Source organism: Nerophis lumbriciformis, linkage group LG20 (assembly GCF_033978685.3).
Source record: "Nerophis lumbriciformis linkage group LG20, RoL_Nlum_v2.1, whole genome shotgun sequence".
Lineage (NCBI taxonomy): Eukaryota > Metazoa > Chordata > Actinopteri > Syngnathiformes > Syngnathidae > Nerophis > Nerophis lumbriciformis.
This window is the reverse complement of record NC_084567.2, coordinates 16,185,001-16,205,000: the sequence shown is the minus strand read 5'-3', so window position 1 is coordinate 16,205,000 and position 20,000 is coordinate 16,185,001. Positions and strand designations below refer to the sequence as shown.

General features: G+C 39.5%; 1 protein-coding gene across 1 annotated transcript in view; it reads left to right on the top strand.

The window, feature by feature from the left end:
• adgrv1 (adhesion G protein-coupled receptor V1) overlaps positions 1-20,000 on the top strand; it is a 513,902-nt gene that overhangs the window by 487,776 nt on the left and 6,126 nt on the right. The window contains exon 94 of the mRNA XM_061980535.1: positions 5,735-5,912. Coding sequence (XP_061836519.1) covers positions 5,735-5,912 — 178 coding nt within the window. The remainder of the gene's footprint in view (positions 1-5,734; positions 5,913-20,000) is intronic.

The following is a 20,000-nucleotide window of genomic DNA, read 5'->3' as shown; positions in this document are numbered from 1 at the left end:
AATAATTTCTGGACCACATAAACTGATGTGGTGGGCCACTTAAATAATTTGTTGGACCACATGTGGTGGGCTACATGAAATATTTTCTGGACCACATAAACTGATGTGGTGGGCAACATGAAATAATTTCTGGGCCACATAAAATGATGTGAAATCATTTGCTGGACCACATAAAATGATGTGGTGGGCCACATGAATTAATTTCTGCATCACATAAAATTAATCTGGTGGGCCACTGGAAAAAAATTGCTGGACCACATAAAATGATATGGTGGGCCAAATTAAATAATTTGCTGGACTACATAAAATGATGTAGTGGGTCACACGAAGCCATTTCTGGACCACATAAATGATGTGGTGGGCCACATTAAATAATTTGCTGGACCACATAAAATGAAGTGGTGGGCCATTTGAAATAATTTGCTGGGCCACATAAAATTATGTGGTGGGCCACTTGAAATTATTTGTGGATCACATAAAATTATGTGATGTGCCACATGAAATAATTTGCTGGACCACATAAAATGACATGGTGGGCCATATGAATTTTTTTTTTGCTGGAACAAATAAAATGAGGTGGTGGGCCACATAAAATAATTTGTTGGACAACATAAAATTATGTGATGGGCCACATGAAATCATTTGCTGGACCACATAAAATGATATGGTGGGCCACATAAAAAAAAATTGCTGGACCAAATAAAATGATGTGGTTGGCCACATGAAATAATTTGCTGGACCACATAAACTGACGTGGTGGGCCACTTAAATAATTTGTTGGACTAAATAAAATTATGTGGTGGGCCACATTAAATAATTTCTGGAGCACATAAACTGATGTGGTGGGCAACATGAAATAATTTCTGGGCCACATAAAATGATATGGTGGGCCACATGAAATAATTTCTGGGCCAAATGAAATAATTTCTGCACCACATAAAATGATGTGATGGGCCCCATGAAATAATTTCTGGGGCTCATAAAATTATGTGGTGGGCCACATGAAATAATTTGCCGGGCCACATAAAATGATGAAGTGGGCCAGATCAGGCTTAAGTTTGACTAAAGGGACATAATTAAATATGTAACAGTGTCCGAGCTGCTCCACAGTCTCCACTTGGCTGCCGCAGTACTTTTCCTTGCTGCCCTCAGTCTCCTCTAGAATAAAATGCCTTCCGTACTGTACACAATAGTGGAGCTACATGCGTGCTTGAGAGAGTCTCCACTAAAAGAAAGGTGGTCTTCTCCTCTGCCGTGAAGTAAGTCTGCTTTGGCATCTTTTTCCAGAAAAGTCCAGTCTCATCCCAATTAAAACTTGCTGGGGTACAAAGCCAGCTTTGCAGGCGGGGAGAGAAGTCAAGGCTGCGATGGGTTGTGTAATTTAAATACTGTAGTTTGTCAATGAAAATTGTGCAAAGAAGAAATGAATATTGTCACAGGCAGCAGTGCTAATAATGTAAGCAAGGGTCTTACAAACATGATCTGTGGTGAAAGTTCCACATGAAGAAAGGAAGACAGCCATGATTTTCACACATTACAGTTGTCACGTAAGAGCTCAAAAGAAAACAACACACTTTCGACCTTCACAATAAAAGCCCTGTGCTTTCCCTGTTATGGCTGCGCTCAACACAGTGAAGCTGAGGTCATCAACAAGCGAGTTGTCAAATTATATATATTTTTTATCTTCCATGTGCAGTTTTTCTACAAATGTAGACGTCTTTAAAACCACTTTAACATGAATCCAACACACTGCAGTGTAGTCTAGGTTTCAAAATATCACCCTACTCATTGTACTTTGCAGGTTTAAAATGAAAACATGAATAAATAATTAGTAATATTTTTTTGAATTAATTTTAGCATTTTAGATAGCGAGTGATTAGCATTTAGCTGCCAGCCGGTAATTAGGGGCGCAAGCTGTCAGCTAGCGATTAGCGCGCTAGTTGGCAGTTAGCGCACTCGTTTCCAGCTAACTATCGGCGTTATGCAATATTATTTGAATAAGCTTAATATTGCACAATCACACGGTTTACTTTGTGATGAACGCTGACAACGCTGCTACAGTCAAAGTGTTTGTATTATTTATAAGAAATAACACATCATGTATAATACATCTGATATTGTTTACTATCAGACATATTTATTAGAGATGTCCGATAATGGCTTTTTTGCCGATATCCGATATTCCGATATTGTCCAACTCTTAATTACCGATACCAATATCAACCGATACCGATATATACAGTTGTGGAATTAACACATTATTATGCCTAATTTTGTTGTGATGCCCCGCTGGATGCATTAAACAATGTAACAAGGTTTTCCAAAATAAATCAACTCAAGTTATGGAAAAAAATGCCAACATGGCACTGCCATATTTATTATTGAAGTCACAAAGTGCATTTTTTTTTTTTAACATGCCTCAAAACAGCAGCTTGGAATTTGGGACAAGCTCTTCCTGAGATAGCTTGAGGAGGTTGAGGTGTGCGGGGTTGGGGGGTGGGATAGCGGGGATGAATATTGTAACGTCCCGGAAGAGTTAGTGCTGCAAGGGGTTCTGGGTATTTGTCCTGTTGTGTTTATGTTGTGGTACGGTGCGGATGTTCTCCCAAAATGTGTTTGTCATTCTTGTTTGGTGTGGGTTCACAGTGTGGCGCATATTTATAACAGTGGTAAAGTTGTTTATACGGCCACCCTCAGTGTGACCTGTATGGCTGTTGACCAAGTATGCATGGTATTCACTTGTGTGTGTGTAAAGCCGTAGATATTATGTGACTGGGTCGGCACGCAAAGGCAGTGCCTTTAAGGTTTATCGGCACTCTGTGCTTCTCAAAGTCATAAATTTTACTTTTTGAAACGGATACCGATAATTTCCGATATTACATTTTAAAGCATTTATCGGCCGATACTATCGGCAGTCCAATATTATCGGACATCTTTAATATTTATTTATTGTTTGGGCTTGTAGAAAAAAAATATAAGAAACAGACCTTGAAAAAAATCATAATAAATGGAAAAATTTGCAATTATTTATTTCCAAAATTATTAGGCCTGGTAAAAAAAATTAAAAAAGTAAGTAGGAGTACAAAACAAATCCAGGATATAAGCTTTCCACTTTTTGACAAACCCACGACTGTCCTGTGTAGTCTTTTGTGTGAGTTATTGGAAAGTTGTTTAACCCTTCCTACCCCAACACTCACCTGACCTCCCACTCACCCCACTGAACTCGCTCTGACCCCGGTCTTGTTTTTAAGCCCTCGGGGTGCATGAGCAGCCTGCACTTTGTCTGACCCCAAAAACTGGAGCTATTGTGTGAGCGCGTGTGTTTGCATGTGTATAGATGATGTAAGCCTTTTTTCCCTGGTCTGGCCTATGCCTGCGTCATTGTTATATTTCAGAGGAATTCCTGCTAAATTATAACTACAGTGGAACTTAATTGGTTCTTGAATATTGTTCGTAAATCGAAAAGTTTGTATAGTGAAGCAAATTTCTCTAAGAAAACAATGTGAATATGAATAAAAGGTTTCAGGCTCGACAAAAGTCCATATTTTAAAGGGGAACATTATCACCAGACCTATGTAAGCGTCAATATATACCTTGATGTTGCAGGAAAAAGACCATATATTTTTTTAACCGATTTCCGAACTCTAAATGGGTGAATTTTGGCGAATTAAACGCCTTTCTATTATTCGCTCTCGGAGCGATGACGTCACAACGTGACTTAACACGGGGAAGCAATCCGCCATTTTCTCACTTTCGTCGATGTGTTGTTGGAGGGTGTAACAACACGAACAGGGACGGATTCAAGTTGCACCAGTGGCCCAAAGATGCGAAAGTGGCAAGAAATTGGACGAAATTTGTTCAAAATACGAGGCTGTGGGGAAAGCCGACGAAATGGTCAGTCGTTTGTTCCGCACACTTTACCGACGAAAGCTATGCTACGACAGAGATGGCAAGAATGTGTGGATATCCTGCGACACTCAAAGCAGATGCATTTCCAACGATAAAGTCAAAGAAATCTGCCGCCAGACCCCCATTGAATCTGCCGGAGTGTGTGAGCTATTCAGGGACAAAGGACCTCGGTAGCACGGCAAGCAATGGCGGCAGTTTGTTCCCGCAGACGAGCGAGCTAAACCCCCCTGAATGTCTTGGCTCACACCGCTTCTAGTGAAGTGAAGTGAATTACATTTATATAGCGCTTTTTCTCAAGTGACTCAAAGCGCTTTACATTGTGAAACCCAATATCTAAGTTACATTTAAAACAGTGTGGGTGGCACTGGGAGCAGGTGGGTAAAGTGTCTTGCCCAAGGACACAACGACAGTGACTAGGATGGCAGAAGCGGGGATCGAACCTGCAACCCTCAAGTTGCTGGCACGGCCGCTCTACCAACCGAGCTATACCGTCCCTTATGCCACCGAAGATGATCAAGAGAAGAATATCGACCCTAGCTTCCCTGGCCTGCTGACATCAACTCCAAAACTGGACAGATCAGCTTTCAGGAAAAGAGAGTGGATGAGGGTATGTCTACAGAATATATTAATTGATGAAAATTGTATTCATTACTCGTGGTTTTACGTAAATTATTATACATAAACTGTGTTTACCAATAATTTAGCTTAAAAACATTTATTTTTTTCAATCATTCGAGTACATTCGGGTAGTCTTGTGTAATGCAGTATTTTGTGTCTATTTAAGTATGGTTAACCTGAGTGCTGAAATCGTGGAAAAATATATGTTCTTAGCGCGCCTGAAATGGGCTGTCTGCACTCTCAAAGTGCATGTTGTTGCCAAATGTATTTTATATGCTGTAAACCTAGTTCATAGTTGTTAGTAATTATCTTATCAGACAGTGTTAAGCCGCTGAAATCCGAGTCTGAATCCGAGCTAATGTCGCTATACCTTGCTGTTTGTTTGTATTGGCATCACTGTGTGACGTCACAGGAAAATGGACGGGTGTATATAACGATGGTTAAAATCAAGCACTTTGAAGCTTTTTTTAGGGATATTGCGTGATGGGTAAAATTTTGAAAAAAAATTCAAAAAATAAAATAAGCCACTGGGAACTGATTTTTAATGGTTTTAACCCTTCTGAAATTGTGATAATGTTCCCCTTTAAGGAGGTGATGACTTAGTCAGTTCAGTTCAGTTTATTTATGTATTTATATCGCACATTTAAAAACAACCCCAGTTGGCCAAAGTGCTGTACAGACATAAGAAACAATTTGCAAAAAAAAAAAAAAAAAAGGGGGCACATAGTGTCACATTTAAATGGTAACACAGAAGAATGAATAAAATACAATAGTAAAATATACCCTAAAAGAAGTGCAGAGTATATCACCTAAAATTCTAAAATGTAATTTATTAACAAGCTAAAACAACAACGACAACCTCAACTGCTCTGTGTGTGACCTCACCAATGCGCTTTTGGAAGAATGGTTGAAAATTCCTATAAACACACTCCGCAACCTTGTGGACAGCCTTCCCAGAAGAGTTGAAGCTATAATAGCTGCAAAAGGTGGACCCACATCATATTGAACCCTATGGGTTAGGAATGGGATGGCACTTCAAGTTCATATGTGAGTCAAGGCAGGTGGCCAAATACTTTTGGCAATATAGTGTATCAAAATATAGCACCTTTTGATTTCGGTTGGTGCCTATAAAAGTACCGAATTCGGTACCAATCCCATAAAGGCAAGGGATAAAGTAATAACAATGATTCCTTTGTGGGTGTGCCAGGTATCAGCAGACTGGGAGCGAGCATCACTAAGGACCAGTACTCAGCCCACGAGTGGTTTCAAGCCCAGTCCAGGGACGGGGGCGTACACCGCGGAGGGTGGCTTCATAAACCCCAGCCTGGTCACTGCAGAGGAGGAGTCGCAGGAGTTTGACGACCTCATATTTGCCTTAAAAACAGGTGAGGATTCCCCGAGCATGCAGTTGTGCAAACACAGAAAAATAACCACTTTCTTGTAGCTTAGGTGAAGTCCACATGGGTACGCTACTAGGTTGGGTTTTTTTTTTACCAAGAAACACGTGGCTCTCCAAGTACCACCAAAATGACCAACATTAAAATATAGTTGCATACTAGGCTGAAGTATCTATTAAAATACAAGACAGATGTTTTATTTAACAAGTACAGTCGTGGTCAAAAGTTTACATACTTGTGAAGAACATAATGTCATGGCTGTCTTGAGTTTCCAATATTTTTTTTTTGTGATAGAGTGATTGGAGCACATACTTGTTGGTCACAAAAAGCATTCATGAAGTTTGGTTCTTTTATGAATTTATTATGGGTCTACTGAAAATGTGACCAAATCTGCTGGGTCAAAAGTATACATACAGCAACACACATTATCAATTTTGGTGACGTAGAAAAGTTACAATCAAATCAAATTAGCTTCATGGCTTGGCCTCTTAACTTCATGTGAGTGATTATGATTGACGACACCTGTTGACTTCTCTGAGCCCATTTAAATTGGGCTCATGTGATGCAGTCATTAGACTGGGTTACAAACGCTACAATGGGAAAGTCAAAGGAACTCAGCACAGATCTGAAAAAAACGAATCATTGACTTGAACAAGTCAGGAAAGTCACTTGGAGCCATTTCAAAGCAGCTTAAGGTCCCAAGAGCAACTGTGCAGACAATTGTTTGTAAGTATAAAGTGCATGGCACAGTTTTGTCACTGCCATGATCAGGAAGAAAACGCAAGCTATCACCTCCTGCTGAGAGAAAATTAGTCAGGATGATCAAGAGTCAACTGAGAACCACCAAAAAGCAGGTCTGCAATGAATTGGAAGATGCTGGAACACAGGTGTCAGTGTCCACAGTCAAGCGTGTTTTGCATCGCCATGGACTGAGAGGCTACCATGCAAGAAGAAAGCCCTTGCTCCAGAAGCGACACCTTAAGGCTCGTCTAAAGTTTGCTGCTGATCACATGGACAAAGATAAGACCTTCTGGAGGAAAGTTCTGTGGTCAGATGAAACACAAATTGATCTGTTTGGCCACAATACCCAGCAGCATGTTTGAAGGAGAAAAGGTGAGGCTTTTAATCCCAGGAACACCATCCTACCGTCAAGCATGGTGGTGGTAGTATTATGCTCTGGGCCTGTTTTGCTGCCAATGGAACTGGTGCTTTACAGAGAGTAAATGAAAAAAGAGAAATACCTCCAAATTCTTCAGGACAACCTAAAATCATCAGCCCGGAGGTTGGGTCTTGGGTGCAGTTGGGTGTTCCAACAGGACAATGACCCCAAACACACGTCAAAAGTGGTAATGGAATGGCTTAATCAGGCTAGAATTAAGGTTTTAGAATGGCCTTCCCAATGTCCTGACTTAAACATGTGGACAATGCTGAAGAAACAAGTCCATGTCAGAAAACCAACAAATTTAGCAATTTTGTTAAGAGGAGTGGTCAAAAATTCAAGCAGAAGCTTGCCAGAAGCTTGTGGATGGCTACCAAAAGCGCCTTATTGCAGTGAAACTTGCCAAGGGACATGTAAGCAAATATTAACATTGCTGTATGTATACTTTTGACCCAGCAGATTTGGTCACATTTTCAGTAGACCCATAATAAATTCATAAAAGAAGCAAACTTCATGAATGTTTTTTGTGACCAACAAGTATGTGCGCCAATCAAAAAATAAGAGTTGTAGGAATGATTGGAAACTCAAGACAGTCATGACATTATGTTCTTTATAAGTGTATGTAAACTTTTGACCACGACTGTATATTTAACAGTTTTGGCTACTGTAACATTACACACATTACCACTAGTCCCTGTACAGGTAATATTGTATACAAATGTTACTCAAACCCATGCATCTGCCACCTTATGGACATTGATATTCTAAATGTTTGGGATCACAAACAATATAATCTAAGGACTTTTAGATTCATAATAAGCTCACTTCCGGTCTACATCTTGTCATGAAAGTTCACTTCCAGTCTGCGTCTTGTCATGAAAGCTCACTTCCGGTATACATCTTAGAGACTTAGATTTAGACTTCCTTTCATTGTCATTCAATCAAAAGTGTGACGCTTCATGTTGACCTCACACGTGTCACAATGCACTTCTCTCAATCCGGGTGTGATTTTGCTACATCGTTGCTTCCGTCATTTCTTCTTCACTTTTAGTTCCAACAGCGAGAACATGCCTTCACACTAGGCCTGGGTGATATGAAAAATAATATTATATAATATCTTAATAATACAAACCCTGTTTCCATATGAGTTGGGAAATTGTGTTAGATGTAAATATAAACGGAATACAATGATTTGCAAATCATTTTCAACCCATATTCAATTGAATGCACTACAAAGACAACATATTTGATGTTCAAACTCATAAACTTTTTTTTTTTTTTTGCAAATAATAATTAACTTAGAATTTCATGGCTGCAACACGTGCCAAAGTAGTTGGGAAAGGGCATGTTCACCACTGTGTTACATGGCCTTTCCTTTTAACAACACTCAGTAAACGTTTGGGAACTGAGAAGACACATTTTTTAAGCTTCTCAGGTGGAATTATTTCCCATTCTTGCTTGATGTACAGCTTAAGTTGTTCAACAGTCCGGGGGTCTCCGTTGTGGTATTTTAGGCTTCATAATGCGCCACACATTTTCAATGGGAGACAGGTCTGGACTACAGGCAGGCCAGTCTAGTACCCGCACTCTTTTACTATGAAGCCACGTTGATGTAACACATGGCTTGGCATTGTCTTGCTGAAATAAGCAGGGGCGTCCATGGTAACGTTGCTTGGATGGCAACATATGTTGCTCCAAAACCTGTATGTACCTTTCAGCATTAATGGCGCCTTCACAGATGTGTAAGTTACCCATGTCTTGGGCACTAATACACCCCCATACCATCACAGATGCTGGCTTTTCAACTTTGCGCCAATAACAATCCGGATGGTTCTTTTCCTCTTTGGTCCGGAGGACACAACATCCACAGTTTCCAAAAACAATTTGAAATGTGGACTTGTCAGACCACAGAACACTTTTCCACTTTGTATCAGTCCATCTTAGATGAGCTTAGGCCCAGCGAAGCCGACGGCGTTTCTGGGTGTTGTTGATAAACGGTTTTTGCCTAGGAGAGTTTTAACTTGCACTTACAGATGTAGCGACCAACTGTAGTTACTGACAGTGAGTTTCTGATGTGTTCCTGAGCCCATGTGGTGATATCCTTTACACACTGATGTCGCTTGATGATGCAGTACAGCCTGAGGGATCGAAGGTCACAGGCTTAGCTGCTTACGTGCAGTGATTTTTCCAGATTCTCTGAACCTTTTGATGATATTACGGACCGTAGATGGTGAAATCCCTAAATTCCTTGCAATAGCTGGTTGAGAAAGGTTTTTCTTAAACTGTTCAACAATTTGCTCACGCATTTGTTGACAAAGTGGTGACCCTCGCCCCATCCTTGTTTGTGAATGACTGAGCATTTCATGGAAGCTGCTTTTATACCCAATCATGGCACCCACCTGTTCCCAATTTGCCTGTTCACCTGTGGGATGTTCCAAATAAGTGTTTGATGAGCATTCCTCAACTTTATCAGTATTTATTGGGAAAGGGCATGTTCACCACTGTGTTACATGGCCTTTCCTTTTAACAACACTCAGTAAACGTTTGGGAACTGAGAAGACACATTTTTTAAGCTTCTCAGGTGGAATTATTTCCCATTCTTGCTTGATGTACAGCTTAAGTTGTTCAACAGTCCGGGGGTCTCCGTTGTGGTATTTTAGGCTTCATAATGCGCCACACATTTTCAATGGGAGACAGGTCTGGACTACAGGCAGGCCAGTCTAGTACCCGCACTCTTTTACTATGAAGCCACGTTGATGTAACACATGGCTTGGCATTGTCTTGCTGAAATAAGCAGGGGCGTCCATGGTAACGTTGCTTGGATGGCAACATATGTTGCTCCAAAACCTGTATGTACCTTTCAGCATTAATGGCGCCTTCACAGATGTGTAAGTTACCCATGTCTTGGGCACTAATACACCCCCATACCATCACAGATGCTGGCTTTTCAACTTTGCGCCAATAACAATCCGGATGGTTCTTTTCCTCTTTGGTCCGGAGGACACAACATCCACAGTTTCCAAAAACAATTTGAAATGTGGACTTGTCAGACCACAGAACACTTTTCCACTTTGTATCAGTCCATCTTAGATGAGCTTAGGCCCAGCGAAGCCGACGGCGTTTCTGGGTGTTGTTGATAAACGGTTTTTGCCTAGGAGAGTTTTAACTTGCACTTACAGATGTAGCGACCAACTGTAGTTACTGACAGTGAGTTTCTGATGTGTTCCTGAGCCCATGTGGTGATATCCTTTACACACTGATGTCGCTTGATGATGCAGTACAGCCTGAGGGATCGAAGGTCACAGGCTTAGCTGCTTACGTGCAGTGATTTTTCCAGATTCTCTGAACCTTTTGATGATATTACGGACCGTAGATGGTGAAATCCCTAAATTCCTTGCAATAGCTGGTTGAGAAAGGTTTTTCTTAAACTGTTCAACAATTTGCTCACGCATTTGTTGACAAAGTGGTGACCCTCGCCCCATCCTTGTTTGTGAATGACTGAGCATTTCATGGAAGCTGCTTTTATACCCAATCATGGCACCCACCTGTTCCCAATTTGCCTGTTCACCTGTGGGATGTTCCAAATAAGTGTTTGATGAGCATTCCTCAACTTTATCAGTATTTATTGCCACCTTTCCCAACTTCTTTGGCATGTGTTGCTGGCATCAAATTCTAAAGTTAATGATTATTTGCACAAAAAAAAAATGTTTATCAGTTTGAACATCAAATATGTTGTCTTTGTAGCATATTCAACTGAATATGGGTTGAAAATTATTTGCAAATCATTGTATTCCGTTTATATTTACATCTAACACAATTTCCCAACTCATATGGAAACAGGGTTTGTAAGACATAAAAATAAAATCTCAGATTTTCTCACAAAAAATTAAATTCATGATATTTTCCATTTTTCCCCCCTACTTTTTAAAGAAACCAATAAAAAAATGGCATAGATAATTTAAAATGTGTTTTTATTTTTATTTGTTTAAAAGCTAGTAGTTTGAAATGACACTGCATACACTGCATCTTACTCTTAGCAAAATTCTAATTTTAATAATGTTGTTCTTTTTAGACCAGATATAAATTGTACTTTTTATGGAATCATTTTCAAAGAACTAAATCAACAGCTCCCTGGGAGGCAATACTTCTGCTTTTTTTTTAAAATTGATTTATCTTCAATAATCAATCCAACAAAATAATACACTATAATATCATTCCAATTCCAAAACCAAACCGGCCCAGCAACATTCAGAATAGCAATCAACAGAGCAATCGAGAGGACACACAAACATGACACAAAACAATCCAAAAGTAGTCAAACAAAAATGAATAATATCAAGAACAGTATCAGTATTAATAAGAATTCCAACATAGCAGTGATTAGAAATCCCTCATTGACATAATCATCACAGCCATTTATAAAAAATAAAAACATGTGTTTTTTGAGAACTATTTGCATTATGGCGGTCAGCGAAGAAAACCCCATAAATTAGCCTGTAGTTATCAAACAGAGGATGAATTTGTAAGAAAATGATGATCAACTAGATGAGGCAGTTAGAGTGTCCGCCCCGAGATCGGTAGGTTGTGAGTTCAAACCCCGGCCGAGTCGTACCAAAGACTATAAAAATGGGACCCATTACCTCCCTGCTTGGCACTCAGCATCAAGGGTTGGAATTGGGGGTTAAATCACCAAAAATTATTCCCGGGCGCGGCCACTGCTGCTGCTCACTGCTCCCCTCACCTCCCAGGGGGTAAGCAAGGCGATGGGTCAAATGCAGAGGACAAATTTCACCACACCTAGTGTGTGTGTGTGACATTCATTGGTACTTTAACTTGAACTTAACTTAACTAAAGGAATTGCGTGTGAATGATACAATGCTGAGGTTCAATTGAAATCCTGGATTTTTTTTTACTTATTGAAGTAGAGCACACAATTCCCAAACAGGCTGAATAATTTGAAGTTGGAACAGTTTGAATCAGTTGAAAAATGTTTCATTGATTACAATGGGAATTTCCAAAACATTTGGGAATTTCGGGAAAAGAGGTAATTTTTTTGAAAATGGTAAAACAAAATTGAATGTTCTGAATGAGTTGAAATGGTTGGTGTTGGAATTTTTCAAATCATTTGAGAAATGTTGAAGTAGTAACATGTTGGATTGAGAAATGCTATTACGGAATTCCTGGAATTGCAGGAAAACTGGGAATTTTTGCAGTTCAAAAAACAAATTTGTTTTTTGTCCTGATTAAGAGGAATGTTTTGACGGTGGAACGGTTGAAGTGGGTTGAAAAATGTGGAAGGAGTAGTCGGCAGAAAAAAGAGTGGAAATAGGACTTTGGGAAACCAGGAATTTTTGGGAAATTGGAAAAAGGGAAGTTTGAATTTCCAGGATGGTGGAATGTGTTGAAGGTGGAGAAGAAGTTGAACTAGAAGAGGCAATTTCTGAAGGAATTGTGCGTGAATGCTCCAATGCAGAAGTTGAACTGAAATCCTGGAATTTTTTTTAGAATTGTTGAAGTAGAGCACACAATTCCCAAACAGGCTGAATATTTTGAAGTTGGAACAGTTTGAATCAGATGAAAAATGTGGGATTTGTGGAACTTTGAAGAATGTCCCATTGATATCAATGGGAATTTCCAAAACATTTGGGAATTTCGGGAAAAGTGTGAATTTTTTGGAAAATGGTAACAAACTTGAATGGTCTGAATGAGTTGGTGTTGGAATTTTTCAAATCTGTCGAGAAATGTTGAAGTAGTAACATGTTGAATTGAGAAATGGCATTACGGAACTCCTGGAATTGCAGGAAAACCGGGAATATTTGCAATTAAAAAAACTACTTCGTTTTTTTCCTAATTAAGAGGAATGTTTTGACGGTGGAACGGTTGAAGTGGGTTGAAAAATGTGGAAGGAGTAGTCGCCAGAAAAAAGGGTAGACATAGGGCGGAATGGTTTGAATCGGTTGAAAAAATGTGGAAATGGTGGAAGTTTGAAAAATGTCCCGGAAAACCTGGAATTCTGGGAAATTTGGGGAATTTGTCAAGGAAAAGCCTACAATTCCGGAATAGGCTGAACATTTTGAAGTTGGAACGGTTTGAATCGGGTGAAAAATGTGGAAGGTAGAGCGCGCCAAAATCTGGAGAAGAAGAAGAAGCTAAACTAGAAGAGGCAATTCCTGAAGGAATTGCATGTGAATGCTCCAATGCTGAAGTTGAACAGAAATGCTGGAATTTTTTTTAGAATTGTTGAAGTAGAGTACACAATTCCCAAACAGGGTGAATATTTTGAAGTTGGAACAGTTTGAATCAGATGAAAAATGTGGGATTTGTGGAACTTTGAAGAATGTCCCATTGATATCAATGAGAATTTCCAAAACATTTGGGAATTTCGGGAAAAGTGTGAATTTTTTGGAAAATGGTAAAAAACTTGAATGGTCTGAATGAGTTGGTGTTGGAATTTTTCAAATCTGTCGAGAAATGCTGAAGTAGTAACATGTTGAATTGAGAAATGCTATTACGGAATTCCTGGAATTGCAGGAAAACCGGGAATTTTTGCAGTTCAAAAAACGACTTTGTTTTTTTGTCCTAATTAAGAGGAATGTTTTGATGGTGGAACAGTTGAAGTGGGTTGAAAAATGTGGAAGGAGTAGTCGCCAGAAAAAAGGGTGGAAATAGGGCTTTGAAAAACCAGGAATTCTGGAAAATCCTGGAATTTTTTTGAACTTGGAAAAAGGGTAGTTTGAATTTCCAGGATGGTGGAATGTGTTGAAAAATCGGTTGAAAAAAATGTGGAAATGGTGGAAGTTTGAAAAATGGCCAATTCATTTTGAATGGGAAAAATGTCCTCGGAAAACCTGGAATTCTGGAAAATCTGGGAATTTGGGGAATGTGTCAAGGAAAAGCCTGTGATTCCGGAATAGGCCGAACAGTTTGAAGTTGGAACGGTTTGAATCGGGTGATAAATGGGGAAGGTAGAGCGCGCCAAAATCTGGAGAAGAATAATAATCCATCCATCCATCCATTTGCTACCGCTTATTTCCTTTTGGGGTCGTGGGGGGCGCTGGAGCCTATCTCAGCTACAACCGGGCGGAAGGCGGCGTACACCCTGGACAAGTCGCCACCTCTTTGCAGGGCCAACACAGATAGACAGACAACATTCACACTCACATCCACACACTAGGGCCAATTTAGTGTTGCCAATCAACCTATCCCCAGGTGCATGTTTTTGGAAGTGGCAGGAAGCCGGAGTACCCGGAGAGAACCCACGCAGTCACGGGGAGAACATGCAAACTCCACACAGAAAGATCCCGAGCCCGGGATTGAACCCAAGACTACTCAGGACCTTCGTATTGTGAGGCAGATGCACTAACCCCTCTGCCACTGTGAAGCCCCAAGAATAATAATAAGTTGAACAAATAAATACATTTTGGTGTAGAAAACCATATGTGTGAATGTTTTGGAACATTCACACAATGACGCATCGTTGAACTATTTATATTCAGTAATGTGAATCATTTAGTACAAAGGGTGATGACAACAAAGGGAAAATGTGTTGTAGAGATGTATTGAAAAAGCAGTCAGTCTGACTCGAACGTTGACGTTTCGCCCTCTCACATGTCATACTGAACTTGTGACCCGCTTCACAGCGTGGAGTGCAGTCAGCAGTAAAGATAATGGCCTCCTCAGGATGACATAAGCGAGCGAGGCCAGGAAGCAGGCCAGTAACGAGGCTCTTCACACACTTCATTCGCTCGTCAACCATTGAACGCTCCTTTCGGCTCATAAAAAGCCGAGGTCTGATCGTGAACTGTTGGCGTAAAGGAGCAATCCGACACGCCGCGTGGCGTCTGACGGCGTCGGTCGTAACACTCGTGCTTGAACAACCACTACATGTTATGTCATCCTGCTTTTTTTTTTTTTTATCGGCAACGTTTACTTATCATTCTGTAATGTCAGACTTTCACCTCAAAGCTTGACGAAGATGGAGACATTTAGCATTTACTGGTGGACTTTAAAGATACACTATATTGCCAAAAGTATTTGGACACCCATCCAAATGATGAGAATCAGGTGTCCTAATCACTTGCCACAGGTGTATAAAATCAAGCACTTAGGCATGGAGACTGTTTCTACAAACATTTGTGAAAGAATGGGCCGCTCTCAGTGATTTCCAGCATGGAACTGTCATATGATGCCACCTGTGCAACAAATCCAGTCGTGAAATTTCCTCACTCCTAAATATTCCAAAGTCAACTGTCGGCTTTATTATAAGAAAATGGAAGAGTTTGGGAACAACAGCAACTCAGCCACCAAGTGGTAGGAGTGTGAAATTTGGTGGAGGAGGAATTTTGGTGTGGGGTTGTTTTTCAGGAGTTGGGCTTGGCCCCTAAGTTGCAGTGAAAGAAACTAACTGGATTAGGAATGGGATGGCACTTCAAGTTCATATGTGAGTCAAGGCAGAAATTTTTGGCAAAATAGTGTATCATTGTAAAAAAATATTAACATAGCCTTCAAACTAGTGCGGTGCAGATCGATACTGAGATATCAATGCCGGCGATACCAGATTTTTAAGTTCTAATATTGATTACTGAATCAAAATAACAATACTTTTGATACCCTAGTTGTTTGAGATAATGTACACCATTACACAGTGTAATGTAACTAAATCACCAGTTTTTAACCTTTTTGACCAACTTTTTCACTCAAATATAAACTCTGAATCAGTAATCTTTTTCTTGATTTTAAACATATTCAATAATTATATCTAACCTACTTACAGTTTATCTGTCAAATGTCAAGTGAAATAAACGCACGCGTTAAACACAAAGATAAATGTCAAGACTTAGGTCAGGCTGATTATAAAATTAAATATGAATCAAAAATACTGCAAAAGAAGGGGCTCGTAAAAACCGATGAAAAATAAATGTACACAGTGTTAAAATAAATAAATTCTAAATAAATTAATAATAATGATAACTAGAAGAGGCAATTCTTGAAGAAATTAGAAGACGGAACGGCACTTGTACTTCCGGTTTAAAGCTTGAAACAGCAGAAACACTAGACACTCACCCAGCAGCACCTGCAGTGAGCGAACTCGTCCAAAAAATGGTGCCATAGCACAGACAATAACACACCATTTAAGTGTCTTTGCATGTGTCTTTTGAGAACTATTTGCATTATGGCGGTCAGCGAAGAAAAACCTACAAATTAGCCGCACCGTTTTATAAGCTGCTGGGTTCGAAGCGTAGGAATTTAAATGAGGTGGTTTAGTTGATAAGAATTGTTTTAGTTATATTGTAAAACTTACAAACATTGTTTGGAGTGATGATTGAAGAATCCATATGAACATAAACGCTAGGGACGATTAGAAGACGGATCGGCACTTTATGTCCGGTTCAGAGCTTTAAACAGCGGGAAACACTGTAGACACTCACCCAGCAGCACCCGAGGTGAGCAAACTTGTCCAAAAGATGGCGCCACAGCCCAAACAATAACAAAGAATTTCAGTGTCTTTGCATGTGTTTTTGGAGAACATCAAGGGTGGAATTGGGGGTTAAATCACCAAAAATGATTCCCGGGCGCGGCCACAGCTGCTGCTCACTGCTCCCCTCACCTCCCAGGGGGTGATCAAGGGTGATGGGTCAAAGGCAGAGAATAATTCCACCACACCTAGTGTGTGTGTGAAATCATTGGTACTTTAACTTTAACTTAACTATTTGCATTATGGCCATCAGCGAAGAAACATCCATACATTACCCTTTTTATAAGCTGCAGGGTTCAAAGCGTAGGAAAAAAGTAGCGGCTAATAGTCCGGAATTTACGGTATTCCCCCCCAGAAAATACATTTGGAAAAGACAGGTCATCTAATATTTGGGAATATTATAATATATTATAATAATATTTTCTTCCTGTCAGTCACACACACAGAGTCATTTTGGAAAAAGTGTCTCAAACTCCTAGGAATAGTTTGAATGTTGGAATGGTTCAAATGTTGAAGAGTTTGAATTTCCAGGAAAACCGGAATTAGGTTTGGAACTTAGAAAAATGTGTCATTCATTTCAATGGGAATTTCATGGAAATGTGGGAATTTTGGGAAAAGAGGAAATGTTTTTGAAAATGGTAAAAAAAAACTTCAATGGTCTGAATGAGTTGAAATGGTTGGTGTTGGAATTTTTCAAATCGGTCGAGAAATGTTGAAGTAGTAACATGTTGAAATGTATTACGGAATTTCGGGAAAAGCGGGAATTTTTCCAGTTCAAAAAACAACTTTGTTTTTTTGTCCTGATTAAGAGAAATGTTTTGATTGTAGAACGGTTGAAATGCGTTGAAAAATGTGGGAGGAGTAGTCGCCAGAAAAAAGGGTGGAAATAGGGTTTTGGGAAACCAGGAATTTTGGAAAATCCTGGAATTTTTTTTTAACTTGAAAAAAGGGAAGTTTGAATTTCCAGAATGGTGGAATGTGTTGAAGGTGGAATGGTTTGAATCGGTTGAAAAAATTTGGAAATGGTGGAAATTTGAAAAATGGCCAATTGATTTTGAATGGGAAAAATGTCCCGGAAAACCTGGAATTCTGGAAAATCTGGGAATTGTTGAAGTAGTAACATGTTGAAATGTATTATGGAATTTCGGGAAAGGCGGGAATTTTTCCAGTTCAAAAAACAACTTTGTTTTTTGTCCTGATTAAGATAAATGTTTTGATGGTAGAATGGTTGACATGCATTGAAAAATGTGGGAGGAGGAGTTGCCAGAAAAAAGGGTGGAAATAGGGCTTTGGAAAAGCAGGAAATCTGGAAAATTCTAAAAAAAAATTCGAACTTGGAAAAAGAGTAGTTTGAATGTCGAGGATGGTGGAATGTGTTGAAAGTGAAATGGTTTGAATCAGATGAAAAATGTGGACGTTGTGGAACTTTGAAGAATGTCCCATTGATTTCAATAGGAATTTCAGAGAAAATTGGGAATTTCGGGAAAAGCGAGAATTTTATTGAAAATGGTAAAAAATTGACTAAATAAGTTGAAATGGTTGGTGTTGAAATTTTTCAAATCGGTCGAGAAATGTTGAAGTAGTAATATGTTGAATTGAGAAATGGTTTTACGGAATTCCTGGAATTTCGGGAAAACCGGGAATTTTTCCAGTTCAAGAGGAATGATTTGACGGTGGAGCGGTTGAAATGCGTTGAAAAATGTGGGAGGAGTAGTCGCCAGAAAAATGGTTGGAAATAGGGCTTTCGAAAAGCAGGAATTCTGGAAAATCCTGGAATTTTTTTGAACTTGGAAAAGGGGAAGTTTGAATTTCCAGAATGTTGAAGGTGGAATGGGTTGAATAGGTAAAAAATTGTGGAAATGGTGGAAGTTTGAAAAATGGCCAATTAATTTTGAATGGGAAAAATGTCCCGTAAAACCTAGAATTCTGGGAAATCTGGGAATTTTTTGAATTTGTCAAGGGAAAGCCCGCAATTCCCGAATAGGCTGAACAGTTTGAAGTTGGAACAGTTTGAATCAAGTGAAAAATGTGGAAGGTAGAGCGCGCCAAAATCTGGAGAAGAAGAATAAGTTGAAATAAGAATAAATAAATGAATTTTGGTGTAGAAAACCATGTGTGAATGTTTGGAGCATTCACACAATAATAATGAGGTATCCATCCATCCATCCATTTTTCACCGCTTGCGGGGGGTGATGGAGCCTATCTCAGCTGCACACGTATATATGTTTCTTAAATAAAAATGTCAATAAAATTAAAGTACAAATAAAAATGCAGCTTCACCACCGTAGTCATAATTTTTGCGCTTAAGAAACTTCTCTGTGACTTTATCTCCAGACTTCTTCTGTTTTTGTTGATATTGTCATTACCGCCACAAGTGGTGGAAAAGTGTATTACAACGAAATACCGCTACGGACCACAGATGAGAAACGTATATTTTTTGGCGGGCCCCTAGGGGCCGCTGTGGTTAAGAAACACGTGTCTAAATGAAGCGTGATTGGTGGGAACTACTTTTTCTTCCGCCTTGGTGAGTACGTAATGCGCGAGCAAGAACATTAGTGGCAATTAAAATGTTGGAAAACAGCAAGTGTACAGTCGTGATCAAAAGTTGACATACACTTGTAAAGAACATAATGTCATGGCTGTCTTGAGTTTCCAATCATTTTTACAACTCTTATTTTTTTGTGATAGAGTGATTGGAGCACATACTTGTTGGTCACAAAAACATTCATGAAGTTTGGTTCTTTTAAGAATTTATTATGGGTCTACTGAAAATGTGACCAAATCTGCTGGGTCAAAAGTATATTTTATTAATATTTGGTTACATGTCCCTTGGCAAGTTTCACTGCAATAAGGCACTTTTGGTAGCCATCCACAAGCTTCTGCTTGAATTTTCGACCACCCCTCTTGACAAAATTGGTGCAGTTCAGCTAAATGTGTTGGTTTTCTGACATGGACTTGTTTCTTCAGCATTGTCCACATGTTTAACTCAGGACTTTGGGAAGGCCATTCTAAAACCTTAATTCCAGCCTGATTTAGCCATTCCTTTACCACTTTTGACGTGTGTTTGGGGTCATTGTCCTGTTGGAACACCCAACTGCGCCCAAGACCCAACCTCCGGGCTGATGATTTTAGGTTGTCCTGAAGAATTTGGAGGTGATCTTCCTTTTTCATTGTCCCATTTACTCTCTGTAAAGCACCAGTTCCATTGGCAGAGCATAACACTACCACCACTATGCTTGACTGTAGGTGTTCCTGGGATTAAAGGCCTCACCTTTTCTCCTCCAAACATATTGCTGGGTATTGTGGCCAAACAGCTCAATTTTTGTTTAATCTGACATCACAGAGGAAAGTTCTGTGGTCAGAGGAAATTAAAATTGAGCTGTTTGGCCACAATAAATATAATAAATTCACAAAAGAACCAAACTTCATGAATGTTTTTTGT